A 20,138-nucleotide genomic window follows, 5' to 3' on the forward strand; every position below is an offset into this window, starting at 1 on the left:
AGTTAGGCACCGAAAGGGTGAGACGCCTGAACCATACGATGGACAAGCAGTTAGCCAGATTTTAGTAGCGCGTGTGAGCATTCACCAATCCTAGATGCTGTGCAGGTTTAGCACACTGAAACAACAGTAAAAAAAACAAGTAAGAGCAGTTTTAGAAATTTTTTATTCTCCCATATATGCGGTTCTGCCGTCGACTGGAAGTCCTCTTGGAACCCAAATACCTGGGAATAGGACTTGGTTATTCCAAACCCGGCTGATAGTCAAGTGTGGGAAAGCAAAACTAAACATATTGCGTGCCAGTGACAAACTCTTTGTTTGCACCACTCCCTGAGCACACGCACGGTAGATTCACATGGTTATCCACAACGCGTGATGATGCTCGCAGAATGTCGATTCGAGAAGCGTCACGTCTAACACACCGTAAATTTCACAATACTTGGCTATGTTAGGTTCACGTGGGGTTAGCTTCAACAGCTGAACACTGTGCTGCACATTTCAGGCAGGCTGGTGTGTTCGAACGAAGTTGAGATAACCCGATCGAGGGCCTGGACCAGTTGCTGGCCAACAGGAAGATCTGAAGCAGGATCTGCGTTGCAAGAAACGTGCAGAGCGGATATTGACCAATGGTGGCACAAACCAGCTCGTGAGTGAAGTTCATTTGGTCCAATATAGAGTGGCCCAACCAGGGGAGAATACTTAAGGTCAGGAATGGGTTGTTTCTGATTGGATGTAGGGTAAACGCCCACACAACTGTGGAGCTCAGAAGTGAGATGTTGAGATTCCGTACCAGTCAGGCCGAGTAGGGTGACGGCTGACACCGCGGGATCACTAATTGCGGACCATAGACGGTAGGTATTTTTTGCTGATCTGTTTGTGCAACGCGTTCCCTCATTTCATGTACTTGTGTAGTTGCCTGGTTTCAGCTTTCATCCTTTTCTACTACTCGTAGGTCCCTTATTACATAGTCGTGCAATTTTGTTTGGGAAACTTACCTGATTTCAATTGACACCTTAGTTTTCTGTTCACCGAGCTTGGCAGTTGGATTGCAAACGTTTCATCATCAATCAAGGTGACACCGTCAGTGCACTCGACCGCCGACCCGGAGAACAGACCAATAACCAAGCATTACACCCGAGTTACCTACATTCCGCAGCATCGTTAGCCTAGTTTCCACTATGTTGCTTGGTACAAAGTACTGCCAGTGAATTGCTGATGCATAGCATTTTCTGAGTCTGCTTGCGGGACATTCAGTTTTGTTCTTAACAGGAATTATTCCCATTGCTTTATGATGGTTGATTATGTAGGTATGGGCAATACTGGGCACAGCATTTTCTTAGAGTCCTCTCTTTTGGTGAGCTACTTGTTCCCTCCCCCGCCAAACCCTTGGCTGCTGCTTTATGTGACACTACTTGGCTGTCGCATATCAGTAGATAATAACAAGCCATTGGAAGTCATATTTAGTGAACTTGGGCTTCTCCAGGAAGCTCAAATCTTGCGGAGAATTGTTTGTGCCTATGTATCCTGAGTAAGTAGTTTGTCTTCTTGTCGCACAATGAGTTCATGATCATTTTGTATAGAAGCGATCATGGGTACAGGCTAAGATTTTGGGAATAAGCCGAACGAACCCTACGCCACGCTTAAGACGCTAGTCGGTAATCGAAACCCCATGACACACAGTATAGCAGCGTCGGCGATTGGGCTCTCAGATTGCCAGTCTTTCCGAATGGAATAGATGCAGATGTCTATGAGTACCGTGTGGCTAATTCCTTCTTTATACTGCGAATAGCTCTCCTTTATATACAACCGAAAAGTTATCAGCTTTCTCTGGGAGTCAGTCGAAACATTCATATCGCCTGGACGGCAGTTGAGGGTCATAATCCATTAGTCGAACGTACCATCGGATTTGGGCTTTTAATCGCTTTGTTCTTCGAATGAGCAATGTGATAAGCACGCCTCGATCTGTACGCATTGCGAGCGGCCACATATGTATGGACAGACTCAAGTGTCTTGTCCTACAGCGGAGTAACAAGCTCCGATTGGTGTCAGCCCTCATGATGAATCAGCTGTTTTGCTTTCGCACCGATTCTCTACATGAGACAGAACAACTCTAGGACACTTTCCACCAGATTCATGAATATGCTGACGGACGTTATTAGGATCACAACAGTACAAAAACAAGTATTTTTTGGCGCGTATGGTACCCATGAAACTATATATATATGAATGCGGCAACTAGAACAACTGGTCGCTTAAAAACAGAAAAATAAAAGACCGTTGTTTGAGAGGCAGGTTCTTTGACGGCCTGTAACTGATGCCGGTCAGTTGAGGTTGAGTGTCTGCTCGAATTGCTTTTGCGCACATGTGACAAGTCTGCACATTCGGTTGGCTATAGCCTTGGCAACGGCAAGCAGCCAAGTTTTCACACATTGGCCGGGACTATGTAAACCACCTGAAAGGACTCGCTGGTAGCGACACTGATCAGAATCAATCAAGATGCATGGGAAGTAAACTGGGATTTGGTTTTATAGTTCATCGGGCAATGTTCATGGATTTTATCGGACAGTTGGCCTGTTGTACGACCAGATTCCCCGAATAGAAATTCGAATTAATACACACGAAAGCCTTTTTCCAACCGTCGAAAATTGTCTGTTTGTTCCGTGTGAATGAAAGCTAAGCGTACGTTCTAAACAGATGTCAATTTGAATTAGGGCTCCACGAGCGTGTGCGTATCGGGAACCTCAAGACAAAGCGACGCAATTTTCTTTCCTGAAACTCATGCTCGTTTTTTCAAATACCATCATCAGTTTCCTTTGCTGTTGCTACAAGAATACATCCTGAGAAAAAACCTCAGATCTGAAGGTTTGGTGAAAATCTGGGAACTTGTAATGATAAATGCCTTCCGTATACCCAAGTTTGGAAATCGACCTTCTTTGGGAAGCATTACGAGTAGCCGCCGAACCGTGACTGACGCACCGAAAAGAAAGTATATCGCTACACGCTAACCGTCACTCAACGTACGACAGTTGATATACCTCTGTTCTCCGCCTCAGAACAACGAAAGGCGTGACCTCTACTTGTGACGAAACGTTTGCGACCGAGTCGCCTAGCTCGTCGAACAAACCGAAGATTCACCCAACAGAAAAGCTGAAGAACACGAACGGCACAAGCCAGCACACCAACCTCGAATTTTCAGATCCGTCAGCTGGAGTGAAAATTAGCGGAGTTTTTCTTCAGTGCAATAGGACTAAATGTCTCCTGTGGTTTCAGAGATGGCAGGTCGGCAAAGGTATTATTGGGCATAACCAGTCGAATCGTTGAATATCCCTCAAATACGTATTTCTCGGACACTATTGGTTACAAGAGATTCGTAATTTCTTTCAAACTACTACTCTAGAGGAAGTTGGTGAAAGAGTAGGTTAGCGTCGAGCAATAAACTGCGCTGTCATGACAAAATAATATGATCAGTCTACTGCTCCGTTACCAGTAGCTCAAATCCAAGACAAAATTCTGTTGACTTACACGGGTGATCAATTGATTATTGACGTTTTCCTCCACAAATGGCTGCCATTTTTGCTTTCACCCTAGCTAAGTATTGGAAGGCCACTCAAAGGATCTAAAATGCGGCCTCAAGGTTTGAGAGAGGAGGATCCAGATAGGCGTCTTATCAAACCGATACCCAAGAAGCGGAATTCCTTCGACGAGTTGGATCTCCCCTTCGCTCCCTTCCCTGAATATATTTCAGACGTTAGTTCCGCTCGATTCCGTGGATCTTCTGGACATTCTATCAGAGCGAATACGATCTCGGGCAATGCCAAGCAGAGCCCCTTGGCGTCGTGGGGAATCGGTTCAACAGCTATGCATCTAGCGACTCAACCGCTAGTAAGAGACAGTAGTGAGTAATTTTTTTTCTGTACTGATAAGATACGGAGCTAGGTTTCTTTTTAGATCTTCATACCGTGGGCAAATTATTGATTGAACTTAAATATATCTCCGGATCATTAAGCAATTGATGTTTAAATCTTAGCAGTAGGGGTACGTCGCAACTTTCTCTTTTGCAGGAAAGTCTTTTTTCACCAATTTGTTTAGTCATGATACTTCTACAGCTGTCCAAGAGTTTTCAGCAACCTTGTGCGTCTTACTTTCGGACAATATATTGAAATATTTCAAATGTCGTACCACATAATGTGGCCTAAAGCTAAAACAGACCACCATGAACGAGAGATTTAGCTAGGATCAGTTGGGTTTCCTGTCAAAAACGAATTCGAGTACGACTGAGAGTATGTATCTTTCCGTTCACTAGGAACCGCGGATTATATTGTGCTCTACGAAACGGACTCAAAATCAGAGGAGCCTCCCGCTTGTGCTAAGCCGCCATCGGCCTTTCGTGCACTTCCGCTTCGATTTGGTCTCTCAACCTCTCCTCCCGTCAGTACATCAATGTGTTCCAGACCTCCGGCTAACGCCCCTCTGGAGGTCCCACCTCCGCTGCCTCCGAAGCCGACACACTTATTTAGACAACCTTCTACAAAAACGGAGGCTCCTCAAACTTTGGAGGATGAAGAGGTTTCCAAGTTTATGGTCCCAACTGAAAACCAGCAAGGCGCACTGGTGCAGGTAAGTCTGCGAAACCAGAAAGGCACTACGAGTAATTGTCAGGTGTTTACTCATTTAGAAGACAATGCAGGTTAGGCGACAAGTTTCACTTCGCGACTGGAGTACGACTCACGAACTGAGCCCGGTGAATTGTGCCCCGAATGGGGCCCGATGTACGTCCTCACCACCTTCAATTTTTCATGAGAATATCCCCCATCGCTGAAAAGATATTGCCCTGGTTGGTTGCAGCGTTCCCTCTTAGGAAGTTTAGTCTCCGCTTTACAAAATCGACCTATATTAGTACAGTTTTTCAATTGTTGTGGTGTCCCCATCTTCCTTAGAGTCCCGTACCGCATGCAGCATCGAACGACTTCTCTAGGCAGTAAGCATAGCAATACACGACCAGTTGTCACGGTGGTGAGTAAATGTTCTAAGCACTGTGGCTGACCTTGAGCGCGATAATATTTCCAGGGTGAATGGACGTTTGAATATGAGCTGCGAGGCCGAATCGATTCACAGCAAAACAAATGGAACAGCCTCTTCAGAATTTCGAAATGTCACTCGTCAGTTTTTTAGTCTGAAAACATTGCTTCAACCCGTTGCAATCACTGTCATCTAAGTCAGTTTAATGGTCACTCACCGGCAATTCTATGAGTTCCGGTGGCTAAACGTTTTGTCCCGAACCGAGTGGAGTTGACCTTCAAATTCCTGTCCGTTAGTTATTTTTTGTGTGGTGATTCAGTGATCCCAAAGGCTTAGTCGGACTGTTGGGAGAATACCGTTTTTCTGATGGCATCTCACTCAGTCGCTGTGCATATTGTGCAGTCCATAATACATGGGGCCTGAGACTTCCTACTAATGCCTGGAACCAAACTTTGATTAATACTAAATTGCAGCGTTGAGAATCAGCCTTGATAAAAGGGGGCTACTGATAACGTTATCAGTCTAAAGACTTTCCATTAGGTATGGTTTGTCAACTTTGTGAACTTTGAAGACCGTCTCGACAACGCATCATCCGGCAGCATTGGACATGAGTAAGGAACACAACTTCAGAAGCTGTCAAGACAAGACGTTTCTTGTTCGAATCCACTCAAAGCATCACATCCTTTGGTTATCTCCTCTCCTCACATCATTATGAATAAATAAGAATCTCATAGGAAGAATAATTTTACTGTGAATCTTCCCTCTGAGAAGTCGTTACTCGAGGAGCCGGTCAACACGTTTTATCACGTGATATGGCTTCGGTTCTTGAAGGATGAGTGACACTGTATCCTGTCTGAGTAAAACCTAATTGCCACTCTTGGTGAGGTGATTTGGTGATCAACCACTGGTCGGAAAGATGCGGGTTAAAAATTCTCTGAGTTTCGTGAGATGGGCACTGTCGATGATTCCCCACAAGGACAAAAAAAGCTATACAATGCTTCTTACTGTTTCAGCATAGAATGGCTCCATGGACACGACGAAGTTTCTACTGAACTTACAGGCCTTCATCTGGCAAGCCATCCAAAAGCGCCCTAAATGTAATCAATTAAAAATGAGGACATTCACAACCAATGTTGCCTTAAAAATGCAGTCGGCTCATTTCACACGAAGCCTATCCGCACTTACTGCATCAGATCAGTTGACCGCAGTCACATGACCACAGCTTTTTGTCAGTATTACTCAGCTCTATGTTTGCCACTTTCGATTATATGTTGTGCATGGTTTTATCCTTAAGATATGAACAGCTGCAGTAGAACGAAGTGTGATTTACGCACTATAAATGCGGAAAGGTCAAGTCCTTTTGAAAACATCAGTTGATGAACAACCGAATTCACTCCCAAATCTCCCACCGGTTTCAGGTGACATCGAATCCCATGAAATCAAGCACATCCAGACGCCCACCTCCTCCGCCATACTACGTGAATCTGTTCGGTTCGGAAAGTAAAACTGGACATCCAGATAAATGTGTTGATAATAGAGAACAAATGAATCGTCCTGTGCCGGCTTCTGCGTTGAACTTTGGTGCATCTTTGGGGAATATGACGGAAGTCGACAGGTGGACTAAAGAGGCTGCCTCATCAGGCACACAGGTAAGAGAGAAATCATCTTTTGGGGCAATCCAGACATCCAATTTTTCATTGGTTTTCTACCTCTCAGTGGGCTTGGTATCAATCAAATTTCGGGCTACCTCACCAATCTCCCACCGTGTGACGGCTGTTCTTTGCAAGCCCAATAAAAAATTATCATACTGGTTTAACTACTTGGATATGGTAATCAGTACACAATTATTCCGACGGAAACTTTAGGCCAGGTGTGGACAACACGCTGATGCCTGGCGCTCCACAAATCGATAATCTAGTACCACCCGAATTGATCTCGGAAAGAATAAATTTCTGGCGTAGGCTTTGTTGGAGTCTGAGTTTAAATTCTTTAATGGTAGCTTTTACTGATGACATCTCGTTTAGTGAATAAACATTTGCAAGTTAATTTCCAAACTCCGCGGAAAGATGAACAGTCAACCGGTCAACAACGAATAAACGTGCCAGAGATACCAATATTTCAATAATTCATCAATGAATAGGTTAACCTTCTGTAGACTGGATACTGCCTGGAAAGAGAGTATCTGTTTTTTTTTCTTGGAAGTCAGCCTTATCTCGCTTCATGGACAACAAACGTCCTTCAGAACTTCTTCAAAACGTGGCGCTTTTCGGAGGGGGTTGACCAGTGGGGCTTTGGGTTTGTCCACTTATACATTTTTGTCTCTTTTAGATGGTTTCTGCATGATACAAACGGATGGTTTGTATATTTGATGGCAGTTTTAATCGATCGTTGTAGTGATACAAGTGCCTCGCCAAATAGATGACCCTGGAATGTAAACTGTGACCGACAACTGGCGCTGTTAAGTTGAAAAAAGTACTAGAGAAGCGTTTCTCATTTGGCTGTTATCCAAAACGCATTTGCCTTTCGAAGTATCGGATCGTTTCATCATCATGTTTTAAACTATGTTGAGAAATCTTGTTCATTGTCAGGACGGGTCCCACTCCCCTGGATGATCCACGTCAGCTTAGGCTATCGGTTACCGTAATGGCCGTAATGAAATAGGATAAGAATAGCTTTGAAACCACGGCATATAATGTGTACTTGTCGACCTGGGACCAAATGGCATAGAATATAATTGATCGCGGTTTAGTCAGTCCACTCCCACGCGGATGTCCCTTAAACCGGAAATGCCCTAGAAGCTACGCTTCCTCTAAAAAACACTTTCTCTTCCTCATTCTAAGCGTTCCCAGCCATCCAGAAGATTTGTACCTCCGTCCAAAGTGTGCCCAATCAATCTAACGGAACACTTGGAACAAGCCGGGTACCCACTGGAACAGCTTTGTTTGGACAGCGACATTGTGAGCGATACGGGAATAGCGAAGACTAACCAACAGTCCATCTGCTTCAACGCACTTTTCAATCGTTGGTTTCGTATCGGATCTCATCGATTCTTGCGTGATAAACACAGAGCAAAGAGTCTGGATGAACAGAACCCGAAATTATCGTACAACTTGGATCCCAACCGGTTGGCGATGGAGACAGATTTCCGAGTTCGGCTCACACGTACCCGATGTGGGGGTCACATATGGATTGGGAATTCAACGCAACAGCAAAAACCTGTTTACCTGCGCCCGCGAGGATGGCATTCACTGCGTTCCACCTTGGACCCTGAAAACTCCATATCCCAAAATCTTGGCCGATGCTCACCTGCGGTTGGACGTAAACGACAGAATCAACAAAACTGGAGGCAACGGTGGCTTGTCTGTGATTTTGGCTATCGCATTCTTGGCGTGTATGACGAACAAAACGAGGCCAAACAAAGAGGTACGTATCTGGAAGATTGGATTAATTAACGTGTTCACGTCACAAAAATCCTCGTTGTGTATTCTTATTGAAAAGTTTGAATTGAACATCATCCATGTAACGAATGGCTATTCCACATTCAACTTTTTGTAAAGGTGCGATAGGACTTGCTTGCAGAGTTCATTTTGACTGTTTGATCCGTTTGGCTGAAAACTAATCACCATCGAGAGACGTACCATCATCAGTGAGGCGTTCCACCACATTGATTATCAGTTCGGTTGAGGCAAAGAAATCAACAGACATGTATTAAATCGATTCGAGAACTAAGCGTGCCGACAAGTCTACGGGTTTTGGTGATAGCCTGCGAAGTAACGTCCAGTCACGAAAATGTGTTCGCCACAGCCAGCGGTTGAATTAGTCCGACTGTCTGGCTACAAATGGATTAGTAAACTGCATGTCCTAATGAACATTGATCCCCCAGCTAACACTCGTACCGTTCATCGGTCACTAGCTTCGAGTTACGCAAATTTGTTGGCTTACACACAAACATGCGACCTTTCCGAAATCCTCAAACTAACTTGCGCCAATTAGCAAACCCTTCAAACTGTACCTGCGGACCAATAAGTAGTCGTTATTCTCCTATATAAATCGCAAAATGTTTTCATCATTGTATAATTCCCTACATCCTTGTGGGATAATGGTTATGCGGTAGTTCCACTCAGGTGAAACTCAGCCAACCAGGGCGCAGTGCACTGTAGAGTCCATAGCAGCATTTATCGGTGGCATAAGCCTACTTCTCGAAGGAGCGATCACCAGCCATATGGAACAAACTACTTCGATCTCTTGGTAACTTTTTGTTGTATCGTGAGTGGCCGTCCATTGGTTACACCTGCACTGAGCCTATCGGCCTACGCGATTTGGAGAAGGTAGAAAACTCGGGACACGGCTGTATTGTCAGGACGAAACATGCAGACCTTCTGCGTGAATATCGAGGATCACTAAATGGCCAATTTCGGTCGTTCGCTTGTTCGTTCTGTACAGCCAGTGGCGATGTTCCGGTCGTGAACAATTTCAGCCCCACCCCGCTGGTCGTATGTTGCTAGGCCGTGTTTGGTGTGCTTCGCCAACGCACCTGCTATCCGGAACGTGTGGGACCGATGGTGACCTTGGGGACGCGTCGTTCTCTGCGCATGCACTTTTTCCGAGTCTGGGCACGTGCCGACACTTTCTTCCTTGAGGGTTGATTGCTGCAGTAAAGGACCCAAGTAAACGAAGAAGTTGGATCTTCTATGGAAGTTGACGGTTGTAAACACTGTAGTTTTAATCCGATTTCTTTTGTCCACGCAAAACATAGATGAAATTCACAATTTTGTCCCCCCAGACATCATGGAAAGTACTTCTCAGTGAGTAATACCCTAGAATTTACGCCATTGCCAGTAGCAGAGAACAAATCAGCAAGACAGTCAGTCGAGTGGCTACTGACCGATTGAACGATGTACGGTCATAGACAAGCGATCATGTCTGATAAACACGCGCTCCTTCTGACTGGCTGAGGGCGGTACTCTACAGAAACTGTCTAAACACATTAGGAATGCTTATTCCGTTTCCAAAAACATTCATTCAAAGTCGAATAGGAGCCTGAGGAGAATCGGAGAACATGGCGAAGAACTGGGATTGCGAAAACATTGAAGGACCATCTCTTCCAGAGTATCCTTTTAGTCCTGCATTACCTATGTCACTACAGATTACCCATCGAGTTGAATAGCTCAGCACAGAGCCATACAGGGGTCGCATACCTACTCAGCCACTTGGATACCTATCGGTGTGAATTTTTGGCTTCCAAACCCAACCCATGCATAATGTATAGGTAAGTGGTTTCCAACTTCGTTGTTTCTCTGCCCAGCCGTCAGCCGATCGATACTCCAAACCTTTCTGATGAGCCAATAGCCTCTCACGTGACCGTCATGCTGGAATGGGTGGACTTAAGGCACATATCGATGGATAACGTCTTATTTATGAACAATATAGTTTGCAATACAGTCACGACTAATTGGACTGGTAGCCATCAAAAGCCTTGGCCACACACCGTATTCTTGAGACTATAATCGAACATCTGTCTTCGTTTTTTTCGCCTGATGAATTTTCTGGTTCACCCAACAACATCTGTATTGGTCAAATATCGGCAAATGAGACGTGCTTTCAGCTGAATTGTACGCACTAATCAGAGTTGGGATCGTCCGTAGTTATACTCTCAACTTCTATTTCCGTATTCCAGACTGCATTCCTTTTGCCTCCATGAAGGCAATCCACTGCGGAATGAATGTGGATCACAGTCCACCCAGAAACACATCGCCTACGGTACCAAACTGGGATGGAGGCGAGAACACAGATAGTACACCTTTCGAACCCCTCCATCGGGTTTCAATCGGAAGTGAAACTCAAGCAGTTGCCAAAGTTCCAGACTTATTTGAGCAATGCATTTTCCAAGTTGAGTGTCCAACCAAATTGTATACGATGCGAACATCCAACATGGCGCTTAGGAATCTATGGATCACAGTGCTAGAACTTGGTAAGTAATGTGGGCGCAAGTTCACTGTACAACCACTGTGTCTGGTATTGGTCTTGACGGATCACACTGATTTTTATGAGAGGGTTATGTTGTGGCTTGATGTACGGTAGTGCAACTCGGTCCCTTGGCTTCCTGCTCCGCCCACTATGGTATATCGAAAAGCACGGTAGCTCTAGACAGCCCTTTATGGAGACAAAGGAAAATTATTAAAACTATTTATAGGGTAGTCACAGTGTTCCACAAGGTCGTGCCAGAATCTCCGTGAGGAGGCGAGGACCGTCGAGTCAAAGATGCTCGATTCGGATTGGCTGGCATTCTGACCAATCAGGGCATGTCTTCGTTTGGTCCGTATCCTGCACGTGACAAATCCGTCCAGATGATGTGATGCTTGGTTATTAGGGACGGCTGGCCTCTGGACAGGTTAACCCTGTTGTAAAGAATGAACAAGAAGAAAACTGTCACAGTTTGGTCCATCGAGAGGTTTTAAATTTTGAATTCTCTCAGTTAGCAACGCATCTAGTTAACGCTAGGCTGTTCCCTTCTCTAGTTTATCCACGACTGGAATATTAGTGCAAGATGATGAACCTGAGTAGGATTTATAAGACTTCATACTCAAGGACATTACAAACCGGAGGTTTATCTGACTGCCTAAGGTCGGACGAGAGCCATAAAACGAGAAAATTCATCAGGGAGATTTTTCATGATGACAGGAACAAAGTCATTGAACACACATCGTGTTGCCGAATGATGCAGCAGCCTGGCGCTCGCTTTAACTTCTGTTTCGTCTGTTATAGGTTCCAGCCTGTGCGTTGTGCATCCTTCCTAAGCTGAATTGAGGGCCAAGGCAGAGAGATGACGACACCAGCCGTCAAGGATGACGGTCGACAAGCCTTCCCTCTTGAAGAGTAAAAACATCTATTTTGGAAACCAGAGCATGATTTCTCCTTGATTACAAAGCATTCGTTTAGTTAAGGGAGAACGGCCTTGTCACGAGTTTTTCAGTGGTCAGAAAACGGTTCAGTAGAATGAGGGAAGAACTAAACCAATCGTTTCAAATAAAGATAGGTCATCATCCGGTGACACTCCGAACGAACTTTGCTGAATATTATACAGTTCTTCAAATGAACGCGCTGTATCAGATCGCCTGACATCTCATCTATTACGATATTCAAGATATCGTAATAGATTGTACAGTAGTACACTACTAACAAGGTTGCAACATATCGAATATTGTACCAGCTGAAATGTAGCACACTCACTGAAGAAGAACACATTAAATGGGGAATTCAGCTGGGTTTCAGGTGGGTCTTCGTCAAAACTAGATTGCTTTGTGGATGAGTAGAATTTCGTGCAATTAGAACACAAGCAGCAGGACATTAGGCTGAAGGAAACTTGGTGGCTGCATCTACCTGATGAGCCTGTAGAAGGGTGAAACAGGTTGTGGGCTGTTCTCAACAACCTTATGAGTAGTGTATTACGACCAAACATCTGTCGCTTCCGAAGTCCATTTACGTCGGACAGTGAAGCGGTCATTCTGCTATCGGCCACACAGAACACAGATAGAACTTTGTGGCTGAAAACCTTTCAAAGAGAATTGCCGTTGGGCTGCACAGTATACCCTCATCATACCTTCGTTCTCTGTCGCATCGCTATTGCAGAGGAAGTTCTCAAAACGTGCTTTATTATCGTAAGAATCGTTTATTATTCATCAGTTAAATCACCCTACTTCTATCATGGAGAGTAGTATATTTTATCACGAAAAGGGGTCAAAGCTCCAAAACCGTGCATACCGTTTGTCGTATTCGACTTGCACCAAACACATCGTCTGCGTTACATCTTATACGAATGTCGCCCATAGCGAGCAACATTAGCATTCATTAATAAAGCTACAGAACTAAAAGGTACCCAGGTGACCGTGTGGACAAATACGGCTTCGAGGACTCAGGTTAGAAACCCGCGTTTGAGCTTTCAAGCACTCTGCTAACCCCTGTCCTCTCAACCCGTCTTTGTGTTGTTTCGGAAAGAAAGGTGCAAAAAGAACTCTTCCTTACCTTTGTCGAATCTCCCAGAAGGCAATTCAGGTGCGAACTACCCATATCACGTGATAGAATACGATGGTCAAAGCTAATAGGCTGGTCCAATCTCCATCTTACGGATTATGCTGGTTATGATGATCGCGAGTTGTAGACAAAGCTAAGGAGTCGGTTGGAGAGGGGGCGTGTTATTCAGTCACTTTTAGGGTCAAGGGGTCACGTTTCAACTACGGTCTGAGTATCAAATGAGACGAGAACAACGCACGGAATAGATAGATGCAAACGTAGTTGATCGAAAGCAATGCACAGACGGTTTTGTTCACCATGTAGCTGCAAGACGCATTCGCTTTAGCACTGTTCTGGTGGACTGTAGCTAGTACTGACTACAGATAAAGGAAGGGTCTACCAAGTGCTTATCACAGGATGAACTAAAGCGTTACTGCTTGCTCAGTCAAGGAGTAGTGTGAGTAGACAGACGGCTTGTGCTCCGCGTGAATCACCGTTTGGCAGAGGCGTCTCGTCTCCCACGGCGGATGAAAAAGAAACGGGCAGTTCGTTTCATTTGAATCCTCAGGTTTCTTTTTTTTGAGAAGCGGACGAACTCCGTCCCATTGTTATAGAGCATTCGAACATACTTGTGCACGCGCTGCACCGAATCACACAAAGCTGCTCACAAAGGTGGAATACGGTAGGTAAGCAAATCACTCACTTACGGAGAAGGCAGTCAATTTAAATGAAGAGCTTTGATTACTGGACGCTTATCAAATAAATCATCCCGATCAGGGATTCACCCCAATTCCCCGATGTTTAGCGCACTAGAAAGAACTAGACATACGGTAGATGTGTAAATGAACCATCCTAGATTGAATTTTCTTTGCTCCGAAAGTCCATCTGACTGATCCACGGCCTGGTATAACTTTTGTGACGCCGTTAAGCTCGTTTCTGATTGAGTTTAACCAGCCTTTCAAAGCAATTCAAACTAAAAACTCTTTTCTCCTTTTTTCTTCAGCGAAAGAATACGGTGGCCCTCGATGATTCCATAACGGGTCGGAACAAAAACCCCTTAACTATAGGGAATTATTTTGTATTTTAAAATGAAAAAACGCCATGACATATTTTATAACCGAAACACGCGTTCTGTTCGGTCACTCGGCTTCCACATTGAATTACTGCAGAAGATAGAAAGGTATGAGTGATTATGTCCTAACAAAGTACCCAACTCCCGGTTGGCGAATACAATCACGATTGTCAAACACCACTCAGGTTGGTGTGGCAGCAGAATCTATGGCAGACTATAACCCCCCAGTTAATTATCGCCTTCTACTTATCACCGTCCTCTCAGAAGGATACTTGGGCCTTCGAACCATGTGTTAGTTGATCACGAACTGTTTAGACGCAGCGGTTTTCATTGATACCGATTACGGTCAAGTCTTTTTTTCGAGGACATTCTACTGAGAAACCAGAGCCAACAGTCAAACAAAATCTCTTTTAATGCTCGGACAGCAATAAAGCAGTTTTGACCATCAAATTAACAAGAGTGAGATCTTCTAGGTACGGAGTTCTTTTGATTCCATCCAAGGCAAAGAGAGGGTTGATATGAATCTCTCGTTTGTAACATTTCACTCAACCGATGAACCCAAGGTAGGACATACCCGATTGTGGTCTCTTCGGAGTTTTCAGTGACCTCATGAGTAGTATTAACACGCGTCAATATGCTGAATAAGATCTCAACGGAAACACGCTAGCCTTTCTGCCCGTGTTCAGTTGAACAATATTGTAAGCAAGAGATTGAAGTGAATTTCGACTAATTTGCCCGTCAAGGGCAACTTGATTTGTAGATTTGTGCTCCCCGCAACATACCTATAAATTGGTGCCCGAGAATCAAGCAAGCTCGATGGAGATTCGGAGAGTATGTCTACCTAATTAGACCCAAGAAGTGCAAAATTGGTGATGTGGTGTCCAGAGTTCTCACTCGACTAATGAGTATTGAAAGACTCCGAAGGGTAAAAATAACCAACTCCGTTTGTTGCTGATCAGATGTCTATCGATTTGTTCGCTGAGCTGGGCAATTAAGTTGCGAGTGTTTCGTAATCCAACGAGGACACGTCACCATTGCGCGGACTGACGAATACTTCTATACATATTTGGATTAGCTGGCCAATCCGATTTCAGGAACAATAGCTTAAAGTGTAGAGGTGACCACCGCCCCGCTTTTACGTATTTTTCATTGGCTGAAAATGGTTGAAAAATAGTTGAAAAATGGTGTGGGACGGCCGGGGTGTTAGCACGGGGCACGAGGTTNGACGGACGGGTGTTAGCACGGGGCACGAGGTTCAACAGGACCAAAGGAGGACAGAGGGGACATGGCCTTTAGTAGGATCAGGAGATTTTGAAATTTTAGTCGATATTTCATCACAAAAATGAAGTCAACCTATAGTCGAGAAGCACTTTCCAGATTTGTGAGACGGGCACTGCTGATAATTCCCAACAGGGATGAGCAGCTCTGTAGTGCTTCTCGAGTCTTCGGCATAGATTGCCTTCACTTGTAGGGTGAAATATCTGATGCAGACTCGGTTCGACTAGTTGGTCTGCAGTATTCCAATGTGGCAGAGTACTACTCGATCATGAGGTAGCAGAGTTTAACAGGTGGTCTTCCAAGAGTGACGGATAGTACTATCCAGTTCAGTAGAACACAGCAACCTCGCTGACAGGCACCAAATTGGGACCAATCAAACTAAGATTTTCGATTGTCGCAAACTGGTTTTTAGTTGGGAAGGCTTCTGGGTTGACTGAAGCGATTGTGGGCAATTCAGGTCACTACGAGGGAGATCAAACAGAGTAGATACCGACGTCAACGATATTCCGGTTGACAAGAACGTGAGCAGAGCAGTACGCCTCAATAAAAGGTGTCTTTTGGTCCTACGTATACTTACCACAGGTTTTAAAAATAAGTTAGTACATATTCGCCTCAATAAAAGGTGCCTTTTGGTCCTACGTATACTTACCACAGGTTCCTTGTTACAAAATAATGTATTGCGTCCGAGATCTTGTCCACGAAATCGAGGCGGAAGAGTGATGTGGCAGACTTTATTTATCCCCGCACTTCCGTGGGCAATCAGTCGTCTTATACTTCTCTGGTCAACAATTCCTGATATCCAGCCACACCACCGATTAATCGATCAGACGAGTCACATCCTATTCGATCCCCTTTGTCACGGCGTTTCAACTACCACGTAAGTCAATGCACGATAGCAGAGGGCTGATTTCGCTCGTAATAATGATGATCCGGCAATGGAACTCTGAAGAACGCTGGTGCTCACAGACGGTCAGCTAGATTTCGACGAATCTAACCCACCCCCATGCTCTTGAAAGATGGTTAGAATAGCAATGCTAAGGGACGTTAGTGACAATCAGTTAGTAGTACCAGCCTACCTTTTGCGTCTTGCAGTGATTGCTTCTGCATAAACGATGCAACTGACTGCTTGAAAAGCAGATGGAATCGGGTCTTTCTATTCGTTGCTGACAAAGAACTTCTGTTGCCGACGAGTAACATAGTTCAGAACCGTTCGCATCCATTCAGTTGTGCAAGGTGAGACTCTTTCCTGATTTTTCAGTAGTAGAACTCACTTACTCCTACCTGGTGTGAATGTACTGTGAAGGGGTTGTACTCCTACACATGAGAACACTTTCCCAGGAGCCATTTTGTAGGCAGCACGGAGTTTCCTTACGTATTGAGGTCTCCCATGAGGGGTCCATCCCCAAAACTAAGATGACACCACTTCCAAATGGCTGGATTCACTCCGCAAGAGAAACTCCCACAATGGAAATGCACCGTATTTTTAGTCCATATTCACTAAAAGATTGTCATCTTGATCGGCTGACGGTGGAAACACTGTTGGTGCACTACGCAACCACTCCACCAGGCTACCCTTAACTGCTACTGATTAAGGTCGACGAATAATGTAGCTTAGGATGCGACCATGACATCGGTCGGCGGGACACATCACAACTTTGATACAGATTGAGGGCAAGCAGACATGAAGAACAGCCACCACCATTCCGTTTCAAACAATCACCGTCTTTTTTGTTACATCAGAGCGCACTCTGACTCAATTCCAAGCAGGTTGTACGAACAATACAGGTAGATGATTACTACACCAATCCACCGAGCTGCACCGATACGTGGAGGTTATTCCAAAGGAACATCACAAACGAGAGATTCAGCTGGGTTCCAGGTGAGTCTCTCGAAAAACCAAATTAGTTTGCAAATAAGTGTATCTTCGCTGGTTCCGTGCAATTTGGTTTCAAGTAGAACATTCAAGTAGACATAAGGGGGCTGCGCCTACCTGATGAGCCCCAAGGAGGGCGAAAACGGTCGTGGGCTGTCGACGGATTTTCAGCAACCTTATGAGTAGTACATTACAAAGAAACAGTATTGTTTGCACCCGCAGATAGTTAGGGCATCCAAAGATTGCCTACGATAGGGATATTGCTGATCGACCATCCCACAAAGAAGCACAACAGTCGAGAAGACAGGACGAATATCACACAGATTTGCGGGCCCGATTGAAAGGGCCTACGAGCCGCGCTAATCAGCATTAAGCCTTCCTGACTGCCTATTCTGTTCGATTGGTTGTGTAATCAGAATTTTGCTGGTACTGTGCCATTTCGCAGTACGGACAACACAACTTTTAGCGTGAACGGTTCTGGTACCAGTTTATCCCACCACTTCAGTTGATACACCAGCAAATGTTATCTCTGCGAGAAACAGAAGTGATCAGTACTTCGACCAAGAATAATATCTGCCCCTCAATCTCATCTGCAAAGTTGCTACTGAGTTCCTTCCAGAGGAACACCAGCAGGTCGCAGTGGTATCTCTGAAACACGTCCCCAAATGTAGTGGAAACTCATGAACTGAAGTGCTACGTTCGAAAACCCGTTGACCGAAAAATCCTACACTGTATGCCCAACAGCTGCTCACCTACTGGAAGTTTATTTCGCACACAGTGCAGTGTCCCAGTAATGAGACTGCGACTACGCTTTCCCCGCTCGAATTACCTGGATTCGACCATTTTCACAGCGGTTGTGGCATGATCATCGCCCCGTTTTGGGGTATGCGTTTGGTTGCGTCCTGCAAAGCGAACCCTATTGTACGAGATGGCTTGTTGTTTACTTGCCTAGCAGGAACTCGTGTGACCGTGAGACGAACTAACTGCTTAGATGCTGTTCAAAATACGGGACGGCTTATATATAAGTTCCCTGGAACCAGGTATAACAATTTCAACAGCTATTCGATATCGGAAGAAGGTGGACGGTCAGAGGAAGCAGGTGCAACACCCACACTTGGAGGAGGTGGATGCAAATAGGTTGAAGACTTCTCGCATGAGTTGACCCACTGGGAGGATAGAACAGCTTTGAAAGTGTGCAACACCTATGCCTATTAGCCATTCATAGAAGGTGCTTTTTGAAGGCTTTCAGTTCTGTAAAAAGGTAAGGTAGACCGTTCCCACTGAATAGGTCAGCTAGACTTAAAGGTACCACCCGAATGTGCTCGGAGGCCAGCCGTCCCTAATAACCGAACATCACATTTGGACGGACGTGTCACGTGCAGGATACGGACCAAACGAAGACATGCGTTGATAAGTCAGAATGTCAGCCGACCCGAGTCGACCATCCGTGACTCGACGCTTCTCGCCTCCCCACGGAGATTCTGGCATGACCTTGTGCAACGTCTTGTGCCTACCCTATAAATACGGTTGTAATAATTTTCCTTTGTCTCCATAAAGGACTGTGTAGAGCTGCCGTGCCTTTCGATTACCATAGTGGGCGAAGCAGGAAGCCAAGGGACCGATATAGAGTTGCACTACCGTTCAGCAAGACACAACAGAATGACAATTCCGCGAATAGCACTCAAGCTGAACTACCTAAGGACGTACAAATGACCCCCACCCAGCGAACCAAGTCAAAATAAACTGAGTCTGATGACATTCTGGAGCAATAGTATAATATCATTATCATCCTGTTCAGTTTGATAAGCTGAAGATAGAAAAGAGAAAAATCAATGTACACGGGTATGAAATGCATTGTGACAGTGAAAAAAGAACAGAGACCTTCAGCATGGGTTTGAGTTCTGTGGGAAAGGAGCGGTAAATGCCTGGGAGGTTGAAACCGAAGGCCTGGTGCAGAAATAGCGAAACAAGCAGACCGCGTACTGCTGGAGGGATGAATAAGACAGCGAAGGAAGTCGGTGTCTGGATAACAAAAAATAATGAGATCCTTCGCACACGGAGAACAAGGACAACCAACGGATAGAGACATTGAAGGCCTAGTTGGAGGTAGTTTGAAAAGTACACCAGGGTTCACCGTACGCAGCACATTCTCCTATTCGTGTTGTTCAGCTAACTGATTGGCCAGCTCAAGACAAAGGGGGTATAGAAAAGATGCTATAATGACTAGTGTGGCACCAGGTCCATGGTATATCTGTGCCTCGCAGAAAAATCAACGATCCTGAATAAAAGAAAATGAGCACAAAGAAAGAAATCCAACAGCAAGTAGAATAATAAATGCGCCTGCTACGTGATGCAAAACAGACTTGTCATGATAATTCCAAAAGTGGTGGGCGTCAAAATGCTTGAAATGACTTATATGGTGGCGACGGGGTTGGGAGTATAACCGGGCTTTTGTTGTTCTTGTTCTGGCAAGCAAAATAAATGAAGATAACGGTGAAAACCGGGAAGGGCGGCAGTGAGAGTCGGTCAGTATTTAACACAAAGAAGGGGAGCATGGAGAGAATAAAAAATAACAGTCTGTTGTTCCTAGGCCTGTCCCGTTCCCACGCACAGCTGAACATACGTGACAGGAGAAAATACAGACAAGCACTGCTGGCAAAGAAGTGTCAGAGCTATGAGTGTGTACATGAAGTACAATGTATGTATAGGGTGTGCATGTTGGTATGTGTATGTACATAATAGACGACAATCTGATCCTAAATTCTAGAGTTACGTTTGGCAAGGTCTGGGGCGATCTGGGTGAGAGATACAACGTTAGCACGGTACGAATCTGTGTGAATGAGGTAGCACACGTGTTTGCGTGGGTGGGTAAAGGCAGGGGGACAATGC

At 45.0% G+C, this 20,138-nt stretch overlaps 2 protein-coding genes across 2 annotated transcripts; one reads left to right on the forward strand and one right to left on the reverse strand.

Moving 5' to 3' along the window:
* Window positions 1-3,547: 3,547 nt before the first annotated feature.
* Window positions 3,548-14,139, forward strand: T265_02731 (hypothetical protein; the record flags this gene model as incomplete). Its single annotated transcript, XM_009167046.1, has 6 exons — window positions 3,548-3,892; window positions 4,301-4,614; window positions 6,435-6,665; window positions 7,857-8,439; window positions 10,694-10,987; window positions 14,030-14,139. The coding sequence occupies 6 exons, from the start codon at window positions 3,619-3,621 to the stop codon at window positions 14,053-14,055; spliced, it is 1,722 nt and encodes a 573-aa protein (XP_009165310.1).
* T265_02730 (hypothetical protein) lies at window positions 11,312-18,737 on the reverse strand (the record flags this gene model as incomplete). The annotated part of the gene is made up of 2 exons (XM_009167045.1): window positions 11,312-11,414; window positions 18,619-18,737. 2 exons carry the CDS (start codon window positions 18,735-18,737, stop codon window positions 11,312-11,314), a joined length of 222 nt encoding a protein of 73 aa, XP_009165309.1.
* Between the last annotated feature and the right edge of the window lie 1,401 nt (window positions 18,738-20,138).

This window comes from Opisthorchis viverrini (assembly GCF_000715545.1).
Source record: "Opisthorchis viverrini unplaced genomic scaffold opera_v5_35, whole genome shotgun sequence".
NCBI lineage: Eukaryota > Metazoa > Platyhelminthes > Trematoda > Opisthorchiida > Opisthorchiidae > Opisthorchis > Opisthorchis viverrini.